Source organism: Thermobia domestica, chromosome 2, assembly GCF_964235325.1.
Source record: "Thermobia domestica chromosome 2, izTheDome1.hap1.1, whole genome shotgun sequence".
NCBI classification, from domain to species: Eukaryota; Metazoa; Arthropoda; class Insecta; order Zygentoma; family Lepismatidae; genus Thermobia; species Thermobia domestica.
Window position 1 is genome coordinate 78,827,886 of NC_137455.1, and position 20,094 is coordinate 78,847,979.

Consider the following 20,094-nt stretch of genomic DNA (forward strand, 5'->3'; position numbering starts at 1 on the left):
TGAAAAGCAATTCACAGAATGCTGCACAAATAAGTGGATTTTCTAAAAGAATATAACACAAATTTCATTTCAAATTTCCTATACATTAATAGGTTATTAACTTATTACAATACATCAAGGAATACTGGCAGTCACTGATACTAATAGAAATAGAAACCATAGTTGTTATTCTTTACTCTGTCCCTTTCTACTACCATTCGCAAACCATTTGTCATTTTCTTATTAAAAAGAAAAAAGAAAAAAACTTAGTATGTAATTTCAACTCAATTAGTTCGTCAATCGCACGAGAGGATTACATAAATTTCTCGCCTCGAAGTGAAAATATGATGCCAAGTACACAGTGATAGCATTTTATTCAACGTAGCTGCCTTTTAGGTTGACACGCTTTAATACAACGATGCTGCAGCTATTCTATCCCATGATAATAAAACATTTTGTCTTGTGCTACAAAACGATACCTCTGCAGCTGTTATGACGTCATTAGTCTCCAAATTCAGTTCATTTCAGGTGCATCTTAAGTTTTGGGAAAAGATAATAGTCTGGGGAGGGGAGCCAAATTTGGAGAATAGGGAGTCAATGATATCGAACTTAAGTTCACCCGGTTTGGATAATTTTCCTCGCATCTTTTCCTTCAATGCAGTATGCAATTTTTTCAGCAGGTTCACATATATATATTTTTTTGGCATTCAATGTAGTGCCTTTTTCCAAATATTTGCTCAGTATTTCCTCCTCACAATCCCCAAAAATGACACCCATCACTTTTCCAGCGGATTTTTCTCTGCAACATTTTTTCGGTCTTGGTGACCCACTATGGCACCACTACATAGACTATGTTTTTCTCTCGGGATCATACACATATAATTGCGTTTCATCAACAATAACAATTTGTTTAATAAAGTTGGAAGCACTCACTGAAAAACGTCGCAACACCCTCTATACACAGTCCCGTGTTGTCCACTTCTGATGAGCTGTGAGGAGTTTGGGCACCCACTTTGCCGACAATTTTTTCATGCAGTTCTTCGTGCACGATGTAATGCACACGCTCCACACTGATCCCTACGGTCTCTGCAATACGTGACAGACAAGTTCGTCTGTCTGCAGGGATTATGTGCACACGATTCACAGTTTCCACGGTCACCACTGTTTTGGGTCTTTCACATGATCTGATCTTCGGTAATCCTCCTATGTCCTCTTCTTATCTTCGGAAATCCTCCTGCCTCTCCTGAACTCCGCTACCAACGATTTCACTATGGTATATGAAGGACAGTTATTGGCCATTGTCTGTGTCAATTCATCAAAAATTTTCTTCGCTCCCATATTCTTTGAGTAAAGGTATTTGATGACTACTGTCTTCTCACATGTCGTAAAAGACACAAGGTGCTCCGCCATGACTACTTCAAACCTGCAACAAAAGAGAAGTATTTGAAATACATTTCCGATTTTTTGCAAATCATCCTCTAAAATATAGTTACATAACATACTATAAGTATTTTGAAATATGAGTTCACTTACTGCGTTAGGCCGGAAACTTATCTAACCTTCCTTGTATATGCCATGTATGCAGCTAGCTACCAACTTGATGATTGTTGTTGCAACTCTAAAAAAAATCTACCGGCTTAACAGACATTTCGGTTTCCAAACGTTTCTTAGCGATGATTGAACAAAACCAAATTTAAACAATTTTTCAATGGCAGCTGTATATGCATTACATTATATTTAGTAACTGCGATAATTTGAAGTAAATTGTTTTTATTCCTCTATTTGAGATTGTGGCTTTTCCACCGTTCATACTTTGACCTGTATCTTTGGTGTAGAATCAGTATAGGGCTCGTTAAATAGTTTTTTTTTTTTTTTTTTTTTTTTTTAATCTTCAAACTTCAAAATCAAAGGAAGAAGAGTTTGGGAATATCTGATCCTTCCAACTTCATTCAAGATCTTTCCATATTCTTATTACCAACTCTTCTATAGTGCAGTTCTTCTGCATTTTATCAAGTGCTGTAGCTATATGTTTAAAATCACATAACACATCTTCAGCTTTACTTTTAGTGCCAGATTGGAGACCATCTGTTCAACTGAATCAGTTACTAGTCAGTTTTCTTCGCATACTTTTACAAGTATTGACAACTATTCCATTGTACAACTGTGAGAAAAACAAGTTGAGATTCCCCAGCGTCTCTATATATCGCACTCTCCAAGCGATTGTACTTGAAATATTTTACAATACTGATTATTTGTTTCTTTATATTCGCAAATTAAAACTACATATAGTAAGCAGGTAAGTTTAACACAGGAGGTGAACGAATGTATGAAATAATATGTCTTACTTTCCTTTTCTATTTCGTGTTACACTATGCAAAAGGTGTTTAAAAAGATTTTAAAAAAGTTTTTTTTTTTTTTTTTTTTTTTTTTTTTTATTTTTAAGCTGACTTATACCGCGGTTTAAAATCATGGTTCAAACGAAGTTGATTTAAATCACTCAACACTCACTACAACGCAGTTTTGAACAATATACTTGGTTGTTTAAAAACACAATGTAGTTTTGACATCAGAATAACATGTTGACGTTACACAACAAGAACAACTGGCAAATTGTTTAAATGTTGTTTTCATCAAATAAACTCATCTTCACCGCTATCACACGTTTCACCAATCGGGTCAAGCTTTTATAGATATTCATCTGAAATATGCAAATGGCAAATTATAGATGCGTTAAAATATTAAATAATACTTTTTATGAAGTAGATAGTTTCAAATATCTAGGATCAATATTAACAGACGAAAACCATATTCACGAAGAAATTAAAAGTCGATTAAAAGCAGGAAATTTGTGTTATTATTCAGTTCAAAATCTCCGGTCGTCGCGAATTGTCCAGGAATTTTAAGCTTAAAATATATAAAACGTTAATCATGCCTGTCGTTCTGTATGATTGCGAAACATGGTCGCTTACCCTGAGGGAAGAACATATACTGAAAGTATTTGAGGACAAGATCCTGAGGCGAATATTCGGACCCAAGAGGAACGGGAATGGGGAATGGCGGAAACTTCATAATGAGAAACTACATATTTTTACGGTTTACCCAACATTGTTAGGGTCATCAGATCTAGGATGCTTAGGTGGGCAGGCCATGTAGCTAGGATGGAAGAAAGTAGAAACGCTTTTAAAATCTTGACTGGAAGACCAATCGGAAAACGACCATTAGGAAGACCTAGGCGCAGATGGGAGGACAATATTAAGATGGATCTCGCAAAGATTGGAATACGAAGTAGAAACTGGACCCAGTTAGCTAAGGATAGAAGTCAGTGAAGAACTTTTATGAACGCGGCATTGAACCTCTGGGTTCCATAGGCCATAGAGTTAGTTAGTTAATTCATCTGGAATATTATTCCAGGCGTTCTCAGAATGTCAGACATATCATCAACAGATGTTGAACAGTATTTTCGTACACTCCTGTCCAGCTCTTCCGAGAGAAGCTCGATGGGGTGGAGATATGGAGACTGGGGAGACCATCTCATGATACAAATATCTCCTTTGGTTTGATTCTTCTGGAGGTAGAGCAAAGTTTAAATGTGTGCTTCAGATCATTATCCTGCTAAAGAGTGAATCCGCGACCAATCAAACGCAATCATGAAGGAATAGTATGTCTGTTTAAAATAGAATAACCAATTTTCTCCAGTTTTCCTTGTATCCTGTAAACCGAATCAACTCCAAAATTTGCGAAACATCCCCAAATCATCACATGATTTCTTCCATGTTTAATAATCTGGGTTACAAAGTCAGTTGTATTTTATTTGTAACAGTTCTTCTAACAAACTCGATGCTGATCAAAATGTTGAAATTTTGACTCATCCATTCATAACACATGTTTTCACTGCTCTATTGACCAATTTTTATGCTTCAAGGCCCATTGAAGTCTTTTGTTTGTTTCCACGCCGTAGGAATGATTTCTGTACCGCATCTCTTTCCCAGAATCCAAATACTTTTAATCGTCATTGTAGTACTAACTGAAATTTTTGTAGGGTCACTGCGATTAAACTCCGATTGAAATTTCAGTGTAGTAAGCTTATTTCTTTTACTAGATACTACAATAGTACGATCTTTTGCCCGTGAGTAATACGATGCCTTCTAGCTCGATTTCTGTCCATGTTCTTTCCTGCACCAACAATAGATGCAGTCAATTTCTGCGTGGAACCTAGATGACAAATAGAAAAGCCCAGATTATGAATTATAATGACTCCAGCACGTGTCTGTATACTTAAGATCTTACCTCTGACCATGTTTTCCAATTATCAGCAAAACACACACACACACACAAACTCACACAAATACTGTTCAACATGTCATCACTGTTCACTTCTGTATAAACTCCTGACATCTGTGTTTAACAAGGCACATCTGCCAAAGTTATCTTTTAGGAGCTACTATGAAAAGGAATAAATTGGTAACGTTTAACATACTTCGATCGGGTAAAGTTATTTCATGATATTGAACACGCTGTTTTCATTTGAGCATCAAAAATATCCCAGGTGAACTCGGCGCTGGCCAACACCAGTTTTCTTGTGCGTTAGCTTTGGCCAAAAAACACTCACAATCCTTAACCTCCCCTTCATTTGCCTGCTTTGGCTGAGCCACGGACTTCATGGTCTTCCCTAAGCTTAAATCTGTCATGGGAAGCGGAGCGTTTTGAAAATGTTATCGATTCAAGCGAATGTAGCTACAGTAGTGAAGAGCATTCCAGTGGACGACTTGCCTCGGGCGTTCCAGTCTGGTCATCTCTACGACTGCGTGGCGCCAGTATAGACGTATGTTGAAAACTTGCGTGGTAATACATTTTTCTGGCATAATTCTGTGTAATATTTTGAGAAGTCCCGAAACTTATTGAATGCACCGTGTATGTTCTTTTATCACAGTCATCAAAAAAGAAGTCTCCGTAAGCGAGAACCAAAGAACTACGATAAAAAAAAGTTGGAGATAATGAAGTATAAAAACAGAAAAGAAAAACTATGATTTTGTTTACTTCAAATTCGTGTGCATAACTAACATTAAAATCAGATACTTTTAAATCAGCACGTAGTGTTAAGAGTCCAAGGCCTGTATTTATAAATCTCTCCTAACGCTAGGGGAGACACCTAAGGGTCCCCTATAAGAAAACAGGTATTAATAAATCTCATCTTCACTCTGGAAATCACCTAGGTGAAGTCAAATCCTGGGGACATGTCGAAGCTTACCCAGCAAAATAGGGGAAGCAATTTCAGTAAAATATTTGGTTGTAATCTGTGACGGAAGCTGAATTCTGTTGCATATCGACGTGTAAAGCAAACCATTTGGAAATCATTTTCCCATCTCACGAATTTGTAATGTCCTATGAATAATTACTTCCTGATCATCATAAAAATATATTTCTTTACATTTGTTATTTTAATTTAATCCATTTCTTCTAATTATAAGTTGGGGAAAAAAGGCAATAAAAACATGAATAATACTTATCAAATTTTAATTGGAAATGCATAAGTTCTATCCAACGGTTGCAAAATTGCAGAGCATTCAATATGTACACGTACTATTGTATTTTAAGGGTCCACAACTTCCTTTTGCATTTCATTCACCACGAAATTAACTCACACTGACATACAAATTGTTACTTAGGAGGCAAGTTCCATTCATGGATTCATAGATGAAGATTCCCTTATGAGGGCTCAAGCCTTGTGTATAAATCCAGCATGTAGATATTAGAGATCTGCACGGGCCGGGCTTGGGCGGGCCGATCTGTTATTTCTTTGGGCTGGCCGACACTGATATCTCTTCAGGTCGGACCGGGCTGGGGCCGATCAATTGCAATTCTTTAATAATTATTGACTTTCGTTAAACGATAATTGGAATAAAGCCAAACGTTGAAGAAGTGTGTCCGTGAAAAATGTTACTAAGAATGCAATAGCTATTTACAGTTTGTGTTGCTTAGCTGCTCACAGTGTTAGTGTGCACTTTCACTATAGAGGATTGCAGGCATTATGCGGTAAATTGAGCTCTGACCTTGACCTTCACTGAACTCAAAATATAAAAGGAAGGGGTGGGAATGTTTTGCCTGTCGCTAAACAATATTGCCATCTTCACTTTATGCTAAAAATCAATTAAGTTAGATTTTTGTTACAGGGAATGGAGTTTTTATTCTCTCGATGACAAGCAAAGTTCTAGGAGGCAATGGTACCATTCGGGAGGCAAGCGTCAGGTTGTGAACCAGAGTTTAGAAATTGTTTCTGAGGGTTAGGTAAAATTTAGTAGGTCTACTAAATTTTGAGAAAGATTCGGGCTCGAGCTAATTTCGGGGTCGGACCAAAAACTTCTAAAATTTATCGGGCCCGGGCCGGGCTTGGCCCAAGAATTTTGAAAAACTTATCGGGCCGGGCCGGGCCGAGCTCGGGCCGAAAATCTCCAAAACTTTTCGGGGCCGGGCCTAGGTACGTTCGGGCTGGATTGGGCTCGGGCCGAAAAATTCGGCCCGTGCAGGTCTCTAGTAGATATGTGTATACATACAGCATGTAGATATATGCTATAAAGGCTACAATCGAACAAAACACCAAACAACCTGTGTCAAGTGGCCACTAAAAGCAAGAAATGTAGCTGATCTAGTACAGGTAGAGGAAACTTGGTGGGCCCATGCAGGAATGCATCCGTATGAGCAGGCGCGCAATGTACAAAAACACGATCAAACCTGGGCTAGGTGACCACTAAAAGTAAAAAGAATAATAGTCAAAATAGGACAAAACCAGTGGAACTACGCGGGGTGTCTGGGGAGCAGGTGCGTTAGTAAAGGTGGGTATGCGCGGAAACAAATATAGTGTAAGCATACTGTGTGAAATAACTCCATAATTCTCTTGTAAATTTTGCGACATTACATTCCATAGCCCAGCTTAACTTTCACTTTAACGTCTCATTTTTATGCCGTTTAGACTAAGAGACGATGATTAAGGCAAGTGACTCACGATTGAAGAATCGGTAGGATGGGAGTACCCGAAAAAAAACGGACGTAATATTATTCACCACAAAATTACTTGGCCATAAATCGAATCAGGGATCCCACGCACCAGAGGAAAGCATTCTACCACTGATCCACCGTGCCCCTTCAGCTTAACTAGAGGAAAGCATAATTACACAGTTTTTCTATGATAATTCAATCATATCTGCCTTTTAAATTATCCGTCTGTTGCTTTTTCGACAGTGCTTCACAATATTAATTGACACAGATTTTGGCAACAGTTTAGAGATGGAGGATCAAAACTGCCAAACAATAGGATGATTTACAGAAGTAACTTGGTAGTGGTGACTGACAATTGATGGCCTAACCTAACGTAACCTACCCTACCCTACCCTAACCTAATTTAACGTATTGAACCATACAAACCCGTAAAGGTATAAAAAGTTGTTGTAGCTGATACAAAACCTAATCCATTCTATCATATCCTAACGTAACCTAATTTAACGTATTGAACCATAAAAGGACCAAATCTGAGTAGAATATCGCAAAAAAAGTAGGTGCAAAAGCTGGCCCCCCGTCGCTAAACAAAGACCCAGATTTATGATATGCTGCAAAATGACAAATCGCGAAAACGGTTAGCAGTGGCGGATCTAGAAAGTAAAAATTGGGGGCCAGTCATAACCCAAACTATGATAGGTATATCATGAATTTATTATACTTTCCAAAAAATATAAATAATAGCGGTGGACGCATCATATCGCTAGGCTCCTCATATTTTAGGTCTTCTTTTATTAACTTGAAAAAATATAGCTTTACTAGTCTAGCATCTGCTGAGTTGCTTTCCTTTCAATTTATAAACTACGAAGTTGGCTTACGGATTTCAATTGTTTAATGCTAAATACGTGATTGTTTTAACATGTACTTGCGAATACAAATAAGTGTTGATATATGAAGTAAATTTCGGCATACGTTATGAAAGTTTACCTGAACTGGAGGTCATCTAATATTTTAAAAGTGTTTATTAATTATGTAATATTAACGAAAATAAATTGCTACGTTAATAAGGTCTGTTTATATGTGAAAACGGCGTTGCCACATCTCAGTTCGGCAATCCCCTAGGTGCTTGCCAAGTAGGGGAATGATTCGCGTGGTTTATTAATACTGTTTTTGGAGGAACCCCTGAGTGTCCCCTAGTTAAGTGACACCTAGGGGAGATTCACAAATACGGGCTTAAGAACACAGTCAAAAGCACAGTGCATAAATAGCAATAACTTACAGGACCGCTATCTCTGCTTATATTGTATTAAGTTGTTAGTGACAGATTCACGTTCTTTGAAGCAAAAGTCCTCCATTTACTAAGTTTAGTAGGTCAAACGATCCTAAAGAAACTTTAATAAGAGTTTTCCCACCCTCTCGCATTTAAGATTTTCAAAATTTATGCGACTGTATAAAAGACTCATATTCATTGTTTCGAAAGCTCCAATGTATTGAATTTTGTGTGTACAGCCAAGGAGCTCAAAAATGCGCCGCCTACAACAGCTATACTGAATTCGTAGTCACCTGCAAAAGAGAGCACGCGTACGAACCATATAAGCACACCAAACAAAAGTTCAGTCACCCCCTAGAACTAACATTAATCTGTTTCTATTATAAGATAGCGTTTCACCAGTAACATGGGACTAAATTAGTCAACACCGTTCACGCATAACCATTGCAGTGTGCCAGTCGGCTACATGGAAACCGGTTGTCAAAATAAGTCGAAGTAATGTAACAGAATGACAAAACGGGAACATTACGTTTGGGAGTGTCATGGAAGCAAGTGTCTACAAGGAATGGTCTAATATGAGTGTCAACATAAAACGACGTCTTGCAATGAACATTTAGAGTCGAGTACCACAAAAATGTCTATTTCTCACGATGACGCATTAAGCTGCTATACATCTTCGACGGCTTAAGAACACCGACACTGGACTTCTAAGGACGGAATCACGTTTTAGCTTTCTGTATGCCAACAATGGAGGGTGTTGAATGAACTGAAAGCTCAGTGAAACATCCACTGAGAATGTGAAGGGTGTAGTTCAAACTGGAGGAGACTGTGTGATGGTGTGTGAATGCTTTTCCTACCATGAGACGTGGGCACGCTCAGACCGGTAACTGTTGAACAGCAAGTTTAGTTGGACATTCTTAGTAACCAGGTATTACCATTTTTCCATCTTCAAGATCAAGACGCAGTAGCAGTTCCAAGATGACAGTTGTTGTGTTACTGCGTTGAAAGCGTTTGTACATGGTTGATGAACATTCATGCACTCTGTCGCACCTGGTCTGGCCTACGAAGTCTCCAAATTTAAATCCAGTTGAATATACATGCGACTATCTGGAGTAGCGTATGAAACACACAAATAGATGTGTTGCAAGTTTAAAATCTACTGATGAGGAGTAAATTCACATTGCAACATCTTGTGGATTCAATTTACAATAGAATCCAAACCAAAGATACTATTATTCTGTATAATATAATTTCTATGGTATGACTGATTTTTTGTCCGGTGTAATTATATTTGAATAAATGTCGAACGAACTGTCCAATTGGAATACAATTCTCAGTATTATACAGATAATTAAGTTCTTTTTGCAACGAAGAAAACTAAATTAAAATTGCCAACTTGGTCCGAATGTTCTGACAAAGAATGTGTAAGACGCGTTTTTGGTTGTGACTACAGGTAAATAACACATTGACATTCTCTGAATCCCATACCCCAATATAACAAATTTCGTTCCTTATCCATTTGTTCAAAAGAAACACGCGATAATAATGAAATTTAGTACTGCTTCCTATCCTTTCCAAGTTTAATTTTCAAAAATTGATCATGTTTATCAAGCCTATGGCATACTACAGACGATGAGCAATTATCATACCAAAAGCAATTTCGACCTACAGAATAGTTTTGAAGTGATGATCGGACCTACAAACAGATGCATTCTTCTTTATATAATGTATTATTATTATTGTAAATTTGCAAAGATTCGCTGCATTTTTATATTGGCGGTACGACACAGTCACTGAGTTAATTTCGGCTTTTCATTCGAAAAATTTTGAATTGGGTTCGGTATTCCACACAATGGTAAAGGTATTAGTATGAAATATATGTCCAGATATGTAAAATTAACGTAGTTAAAACAAATTTCACTTGCTGCAGCGTTGACGATATGTAAATTTAAGCAATAATGTTATTTCAAATTTATCTGCAGTGACTTTTAAGTATGCTTGCATTTGTTTTGTAGTGCATATTTATTTTAGAGTTAAGTTTAGCGTCTTATATATTAAAAGAAAAAATTCTGTACTTAAAAGTAAATTCTTAAACAGGTACACCTCTTTGTGATATGAAAATGGTGGTTTTAAGGCTTACTTTTATGCTCATTTCAATAGACTTCCGATAAAATGCAAATGAATGAGAAGTAAATTTTATGACTAAAATACTAGAAGGAAAGCGTGTCCCAAGAAAACTCATGAATATAGTGCTAGTCTGTCATGAAGCGATTAAGTTTCGAACGTAACCAAATAATATATCGTGTTCCCTTGTATCAATCTTGGTGTTTTCTAACTTGGCTTTGATTTTCCAGTAGAACTTTTCTTTTTCTTTTCAGATCTTTCGCTGGCCGTTCCTGTAGCGAATTCCTTAACATTCGTATTCACTGCATTAGCAGGTCTCGCACTGGGAGAAGAACCAGCGGGGAAGAGTACGTACCTGCCTTCTTTATTAAACCTAGATGGTGGTTGGTTGGTTGGTTGATTTGAAGTTTAGCGTTCCGTTCAGCACCGAGGTTAGGTGAGATGTGGACCTACAGCTTAACGTGTGATCCGAACCACATTTGCTTCCACCAGCAACCTACTTTTATTTTTTTTTTTATGACCTCTAATAAGCCTTTATTAACAACTGTCATATATTTAAATACAATAAACCTTCTTCAACAAATGTAATCTTTCTATGGCCATTTTTTTCGTTATTCACTTGCATTTATCATTCCTCTCCTATAGCCTGCAGGAAATAACTACAGCACGGTAAAAATTTCACTTCACTTTTATTAAAACAGTGTTTTCTTCTTGATTGAGTTAGTCTACTATATGATTCTATTTGACACCATAGCTGCAGTCATTATTTCCGATAGGACATACAGCATATCCTTCTTAGTGTTTTCCCATAAATTTCATTAAACTATCTTGCTATTTCGTCGTCAGTTTCAATGTTTTCCCTTCAATATATTGTTATTGTTTTAATTAGAGGGAATTTCTAGTGTGAAACAGATTAAATTTCAAAAATAGTTTGAGATATTGTATCCTTGTGTGCAGCTTGGTGTATAGTAATCTGTGTGTGTGCATAATCCGTAAGGAAGTGAACACTGTGAACTCTGTATACAGAAATCTTTGCTGTACAGTACTGCCTATTATTGTGGCTATTATATGGAACCAACCTATATCTTTCCTCTTCCTCCTAAGCGAGTATGTCAGACAGTTCCACTATTTAAATAATTCATCCTTTTAAATAATAGCAATAGCCCACATAATCATTTCGTTCATTGACTGTGTCAAAAATCTTAGTGGTTGGAAACTAGAATGACAATACTCAGAGTCATTGAGTACGTTTAACGAAGAAATCTGGTTCTAGTGAAGTGCTTAAAACATTTTCTAATGGTTATTACATAATTTTATTTCAACCTATTTTAAATCCTATCCTTTAGTTGGGGAAAGTATATCGAAGCTAGACGATACGTTACTAGTCATGAAACAAGTATTTTAGAGGATATTAAGATAAGATTCTTTTTGTGCAAGTAAAGTATGATAGGAGTTAGAAGACCTATATTGATCAATAGAATCCCCATCGAAGTGAGAAACACAATTTTTATTTGCGTGTTCCATATATTATATACAAGGATGAATCATAAGTTTTGCACTATTCCGATCTACAACATATCTGCAATTATTACGGTACAATGAAATTAGGTTAACATACAAACTGTGAGTCCGTCGTTCGGACTGTCTGCAGCCACCTTCCTGCGAGTTCTTCGAATCCACGTCTTCCCTTTAGAGGCAAAGAAGTCAGTTACTACTGTTTACTTCTCCTGCTGGTTGGTGAAGCGTCGTGATTTCAGAGTTCGCCATGGATCGATGGGGCAAGGTCAAGATTATGTGTTGGGTGTGACATCATTTTGATGCCATCAGGTTCCTACAATTGTTACATTTTTCGAGCCGATTGTAATTTTGCGTTATTCTGTTGCAGCAGGACGTGCTTTCGGTTCACTAATACAGAAACTTTTGACGTAGCGCAGTTTACATCCACTCCAACTGTTCGGAATGAAGGTCGGCATTAATGGTACGACCGTTAGGAACGAACTCGAAGTGAATTACCCCTTTTAGTTCCACCACACACAGTATGACTTCATGCACGAAATAGCCAGTTGACGACCGGTTCTGGAAATTAGTCCTTACTTAACCATTGTTTTTGCACGTTTGGATCTGCTATAGTCGCATGCGACAAGCCCTTCTATGAAACACACATCATGCGGATGTTGCAGCAGTATCGGCACACACCCACTCTTCTTTGGGCGTGAGCTGAGGTCAACTCATGTGACACAATGCGGCAGCTCGTGATAGTGTTCCGGAGTTCGTAAAGATTACACACTACAGCGGACTGGGACACGCGAGTTGGTTTGACGATCGTCGTTGGCAGGTGGATGGATTTTTATCGTATGACCTCCGAATCTGCCATCCCGGGCCTTGGCTGATCTTCGACATTTTTACAACCAGCACGGAATTTCTGGACCAACCGAGTTGCTGTGCTTCATCCCTTTTCGTCTGACAAACATTTTGCGTTGCTGTCCCTTTTATGTCCGGGTTCGAACTCATACAGTAACAGTTCACGTACCAGATGTTGTTGAACACTCATCAATACTTCCACTAAAAACTGACTGAATATGCTGACGTAGCGACGGTTTTCGTGTTAAATTAGTCCGCTTACCACACTACCTCTTGGGCGAGTTTGACCTTGTACTTACGGTCTATCTCGGCGCATACTTGCGCCTGCTGTTGGGTTGTGGAAATATTGCAAAACTTATGAGTTATTCTAGTATAAGGGAATAGCTAATGGAATGCAAAATTTTCATATCAGACCTGTAATGAAATAACATTGAGAACAATTGTCATTCTATTTTCCACTCTAACGGGCACTACTAGTCACTATCACGGTGATATTTATTTAAATTACGGTACTTTAATTTAAGTATTTTATTGCAGTTATTAATTGATATATTCAATTTGCAGGAACTTACTTTGGAATGGCGTTGGTTGTAATTGGAATAAGCCTTTGCATCGTTGATAAAATTTCGAATATATCATCTTGACTAGATAAGTAACTACAACATAGAGTACTTTTTTAGTGTACAAATAAAAATTAATCCACGGTGTTGACAAAGTTACCTGATGTTTAAATTGTGTTCATCTCTCTTTTGTAATAAAAATATACATATATATATATATTGTTTTATTAAGTGCATACGGCTCTTAAAATCCTGCCATCATCACTAATGTACTACAAGCGAGTGTAAGAGATAGAAGAATGTTAAGTTCTACAAAAATATACACGTATAACACGTGCAATAATTCAATCTTAAGATGAAAGTCTTGTTTTCTATCGAAATTCGTTTCAATACAAGCATGTCAGCCCAACCCATTAACGCTTTCTTTCCGTGACCAACTCCTTTAAAAAAACATCCGACAATAATACAACTTCCTTTAATGTTACTACGATATTATTGTAAAACGGAACTATTTTACCTTGCAGTTACGTGTTCTTTTCTTATTTGGACCAATTGATGAAGCTGATATTTCATCCGTTGAATCTTTTGCAGACTAACTTCTGGCCTTACAGCTTCTTGTGACAGGTGAATACGAAATACCTATGTCTTGTATTTCTTTCTTCTGTGGTAAAATATCTAAAACCCAACACAAAAATTATAGAAACACTTACATTACTTGTTCAGGCTCTACTGGTGGGATGTCCTTGTAAGCCCAGAAATAATCCACAGAAGATGTTGCAGGTTAAATACTGACACCATACATTGATCTGAATCCGGATAAGAAAAGAACATGTAACTCTAAACTAAAATAGTTTTATTTTAATAGTATAAGTTGCGAAAAAATTAAATCATTAAGATGTTTAAGGCAGTTTCTTTCTTTTTCTTTTTTTTGCAAAAAATGGACAAAAAAGGAAAAAAACTTAATTGATCACAGTATTTTTATTTATTAGTTTGGCGTTCAGCATTACTTTTTACCATATTAGCTATATAACGTAAACCCAAGCATTAAACTTGAAACAACCATATGTATTCAATTTGGGAATCGAACCCAAATCTTCCGTATCAAATGTGGTACTATGAGGAAACTTCTAATGAAAAATAGTAAGCCTTACGCGAAACAGCCATTCCCAACGGGAATCAAGCTTATTAATTGTACGAGGCGCATAAAAGAAAGAAAACAAAATGATAAGAGAAGAAATTTATTGTGATTGAAAATAGCGTGTTCCTTGGCTATTTTCGACGTAATCATCATGAACCTCTATACATTCTAGTAGCTGGCACAAGCTTATGTATACCTTCTGTGTAAAATTCTGCCGCCTGAGTGTGTAGCTAATCCATTACTAATATCTTGAGCACTTCACTGTCGTTGAAGTGCTTCGATGCAAATCACTTTTTTCAGGTGAAGAAAGAAATCACTTGGGGTAAAGTCGGATCTGTAAGGGGAATGATTGAATACTTCCCTTCGAAATCTTTGAATTGTCTCAACAGTACAATCAGTTACGTGTGAGTAGGAATCATCATGGGTCAGAAGAATTCTAGAGGGTAGCATTCCTCTCCGCCGATTTTGAATTATATGTCGCAGATTATTCAGTGTTTGGCAACACATATCTGCTGTAATTATTCGTCCTTCCACAGAATGCATTAAACGCATGGGTTCTAAGAATTCTAAAAGAATTACACTCTTTTGGTCCCAAAACATGGTTACCATGATTTCATGAAATTGTGGTGTTTGTTTGAATTTCTCGCTTTAGGAGAATCATAGTGCCGCCATTGCATTGACTGTTGCTTCGACTTTCCAGTGGCGTACGTACGATAGCCAGGTTTCATCCCCGTCACTGAGGAAAAAGGTCTTCCCCACCTTACCTCCAGCAGGCCAAAAAATCACGTGCAGCTATCATTTGCTCTTTGTGAGCATTATCAGAACTTTTGGCACCCCACCTCTCACCAGTGGTGCTATTCTAATTTTTTAAAACCCTCTCTCTCTCTCTCTCTATATATATATATATATATATATATATATGAGAGATATAATAGACGACGAATAGATATTAATTTTCTTGTGTAGCAACCTACACAGCATACAAATGGTGACGAAATTATTTTGCATTTCGAATATTTTGGAAACGAATTATCCAAGATAGGAGCTCCTTCGTGGCTAAGCGGTTAGCGTACGCGCCTTTGGCGTGGGAGTCCCGGGTTCAATTTCCGGCGGGAGCTCATGTGGTTCGGATTCCACGTTAATCAGTAGGTCCACGTCTCATATAGCCTCGCTGCTGAAAGGAACGTTAAACTCAAAATTATCCAATATAGATGGTTATCAAAAAGTATTTAAAAGACCTTCATCCAGCAATGGATCGACAATTGTTAATAATGTTATGTATGAGTTTCAAATATAAATAACCCTCACTACTTCACTCATATGATCCCAGTTCTCATTCGTCACATTCGAGCATTTGAGATTAAGGAATAAACATCTATACCTTCTTCTGAGAGACCGTACCTTTAACCCTGTAGCTGTAAGAGTTTCTATGAAAAAAAGACACTTAAAATAAAATTTACCGTTCCCCCTGTCCTCCATTAATCTCCTCATATGTACAGAGCAAAGTAATGTTTTCCAAATAGGTCCATTGTTTTTGGCGGTGAAGAATTTGTATTCTACAAGCTCTCCCTTCCAGCTGAAATTTGCAATGTACACATTTGTTATACTAATAGAAATACAAAAGATATAGAAATCTTATCTGCATGGTTTATTTTCGATGGCCGAAAATGGGTTCTGCTACGTGAAGTTACAACCGCCCATTTTGTTTTTGGTATAAATTGTTTATAAATCCTGAACAAATGAAAATTTTATGAGAACAATCGTGAACAAACGATCTGCATGGTTTAATTTTCAAATTCTGAAAATGGATTCTGTCAGTTTTAAACACATACTTTGTTTGGCTTCTTTCCTTTACGCTTGGCTTGGTGATGTGTTTGTGTGTGTTTGCATGTAGGTTTATCTCGGTATAACAAACGGTTCTGCGAACTCGAAATATTTTAATAACCGATACGCCCGAACCGGCTGAATAGCACCACTGCCTCGTACACAGTTTGTGATAATCCAGCTTGTCAGTCACAATTTGATGCACTGCTTTCGCAGACACTTCTGGAAACTCTTTGGCAAGTTCAGTTATTGTGAACGGGTGATTGAATCACATCTCTTAACGCGTGCCACCAGATCGTCCGTCCGAATACTAGGCCTTCCGCTACGCCCTTTCCTTCACTCATTACTGTCGATCCGTTTAGGGTTGGGATTAGGAATTACATTTCTGGTTTTCGGCATCTTCGACCATGTTAGTCTGTCACGTATGAGGGATGATGTCCCTCGGCGATCACACTATTCGAGGAAAGGGAAGGGAGGAAGCGGCCTGGACCTGTATTTCAGGTACATTCCCAACTAACGTTTTAAAATTTCCGGAAATTTTGAACCGGTTGATAAAAAACTTTTTTTCCAGTTTCTTTCCGTAAAAATTTTTTAAAAAATTGGGAAAAATAAAAATATTTGTATTAGGTTAATTTTACTAGTAATGGAGTTTTTTTTTTTTTTTTTTTTTTTTTTGAACGTGTGAAAAATGTAAGTTCAGGAATTCCAATATTGCGATTAAAAAAAAAGAAAGAAAGAAAAAAGAAAATAACTGTTGCAGTTGTTCTTGAAAATAAATAGTCTGCATTCTTTTCCGTTGTGTGTATTTAAGTCGTTTGTTCGTGGATGTGCACTATTTACAGAACTTTTACACTTACATACAAGCCTACCATCATGAAGCGTTTCTGTTGCAACAAATAGGTCTCTTGAATGAAACTGAATTCTTAATATACTCTTTGATCTGGTGAAGTTTTGTTAATTTTAACCAAATTATTTCTTTAAAGAAAGAGCAGTAGGTAAATTTTACTAATACTCATGCACTAAAGCATATAATTTCTATTATTTAATATTCTAATATAGACTTTTATATAAACTTTATGTATAAAATCCAGTATGTAAACAAATACCTGTTTTCTAGTGCGACAAATTATCTATATTGTTACATATTAGTTTCCCAGGACCAGGGGACAAGGATTTATTCGTCTTTATCATGTTTTATTTCTACAACAAATTGAGTTCATCGCCTGCGTGGAAGTCTACAGGAAGTCTATATTTGACGTCTTACAGGAAATTATTGTTAGACAAGATTTACCAATTATTCGCTGTTATATGAAGATTGAAGGAAATTAATGATTTGTAAGATTATGGTAATAAACCTTGGCCAGCAACTCTCCCCACCTTCACCTTTGCTTATTTAATTCCATCTTTTATTATTCAGTTCCGCGCAATTCAGTTTTTTGCTTTAATTTGGTTTACATATGTGGTCAATGGTCTATTCTTTGCTCGTGTGTTTCACAAGTCATGCTTTGTAATGCCACCTTTAAAGTTCTACTGGATGTTGAGACTATGACCAGGAGAACTGTTGAGCTTGGAATTCTTTCAAGCTGGTGTTTTTTTGGCAAGTTTCCTGGCCCAGGCAGGAGAGTGCTTGGTCATGTCCGAGTAGACATGAGGACATGTGTACTGGATTTCCTCAGAACATTGAGGACTAGCTGTTTTGGTGTATTGGAATATTCCATGGTGACTTCGGCCACACGTGGAATTATCTCCGTCGCTTCTATCTGACGTCACACACGAATCGAGAATAAAACAATTGAACACAGAATTGTGAGGGTCAGTTGTCAATCTTCGATTTGACCGAATGTACCGTGCTCACCTCGATGTGAAGTGCATATCAGGGCTTAGTCGTTTAGTGAGATCTTATTTGATCCAATAGTTGCAATACCCTTTTTCTCTTAAGTAGCTGCCAAATTCTAAATTAATTATGCGTAATTTCTTATATTACAATTCACTATAATTTCCCCTTTTTTTAAGAACGTTGTACTTGAATATGGTTCTAGTCGCCTAAGACTAGTGGTGGAGCATGCTCCTTAACCTTAGTGATTACTTTCATTTTAATCTCCCTTATTTACAGAACGCAAAAATATGTATCAAAATGAAAGTGACTATGTTCGTTAACTCTTGAACCACCCGACCGACTTCAACAAAGATGAGGTTCGGGATGTTTTTTATAATTTCACTTTGAAGGTGCAACTTGAGGGAAGTGGAGCCTATATGAATATGACCGCTATTAGTGTCGAATCCATAATTTTCAGAGTCGCTGAGATGAACAGTGAAACTTCCGATGCCGTTTAAAACCAAATTCAGCAACGCAACTTGGAGGATGGGCAGATATATAAAAATTATTGAAAATGACCGATATTAGCAGTGTCAAATTCATAGTTTGCGGAGTCGCTGAGATGAATAGTTTCCGGTCGTTTAAATCCAAATTCAATTTGGGGGGAAGGGGGATATATAATATCTATCTACCTATCTATCTATCTATATATATATACAAATGATCGAAAATGGACGTTATTAGTGTCCAATCCATAGTTTTTGGGTAGTTGAGATGAACAGCCGATGCCGTTTAAATCGTAATTCAGCCCCATTAGTACTGCTAAGGAGAGATAGTGGCATGTAAAGATAATTGAAAATGACCGATATTAGTGTCGAATTCATAGTTTTCGGGGTCCATAAGTTGATTCGTGACAGTTTTGGTGCCCTTTTATGTCCAAAATCAAACGTATTCTCTCTGTGTGAAGAACGGGTATTCTGCTAGTCTGTAATAATAACGAACGGAAGTTTCACATATTCAACCCTTTAATATATTTCTCGATGCTAAAATTTACTCACTTACGCGGTGTATATGTAAATAAGATCATATCTCTTTTTGAGTTATTCGAGAAATGTGCAAATAAAAAAAGAGGGATTTTACCAGAAATCAAAAAACTATAAAAGTAAAATTAAAACCTGTTACTTTAAGTATTTTTCCTGTTAGCGAAATAAATTGTATATATGCTGCAGACAGGTTACAGCAAGTAAGATTAGAGCCTTTCTATTTTAAGTGTGCCATCGGAAAAATAGTGAAACATTCTCACCCCCGCCGACCTACGGAGGAAACCTTCCATTTGCTTTGGGGAAAGAACCGTGTCCGCATCCAACTATTGCAGGATCTCGGCACAGCAACTTGTCCCTCCTCTTTCGAGAGAGGTATGGGAAAACATATATTTGGATAAGTGGAGCACATATATTTGTTCCTACAAAATTTCCCTATTCTAATACAAGAAACATAAGTACTCAATTACCTTAACATTAAATTAGTAAATATAAAATAGTTTTCATTTTAAAAGCATAATATAGTAAAATATTCGAAAATTTCAATTTTCCCCCAAACTTTCCGTTTCTTTCCAAGCTCGAAGATAACTTTTCTTTACCCAAAATTTCCGTTTCTTTCATTTCTTTTCAGGCCTTCACAACACTAATCCCAATATTTGCCTGGTATCAATGAGGAAAACCTCACTCAGGATAGCTGGCAAAAAAAGCTTTTCCAGTTTTTCGACTGAGTGCCCTAACAAGAATTGAACTCGGAACCACTCGCACCAAAGACGAGAGCGTTAGCGACTACACTATTGGTCCGTAAATGACTGAAAAAAATTATCCCGATCGATGTGATATGAATTCTATTCTGTCCTTTGGCGTTCAGAAATTAAGACAGATCCCACTTCCCATTTGGCGGGATTTTGTATTACAGCAGCCATTTCAACTTATGGCTACTCACACGTACGCAATTCAATTCAGACGATTCTATCTGCAAGCACAAAATACTA

General features: G+C 37.1%; 1 protein-coding gene across 1 annotated transcript in view; it reads left to right on the forward strand.

Annotated features, from left to right (window-relative positions):
- LOC145673171 (transmembrane protein 234) overlaps positions 1 to 13,499 on the forward strand; it is a 29,150-nt gene extending 15,651 nt beyond the window's left edge. The window contains exons 4-5 of the mRNA XM_081742619.1: positions 10,618 to 10,710; positions 13,289 to 13,499. Coding sequence (XP_081598745.1) covers positions 10,618 to 10,710; positions 13,289 to 13,368 — 173 coding nt within the window. The 3' untranslated portion in view covers positions 13,369 to 13,499. The remainder of the gene's footprint in view (positions 1 to 10,617; positions 10,711 to 13,288) is intronic.
- Positions 13,500 to 20,094: the final 6,595 nt, after the last annotated feature.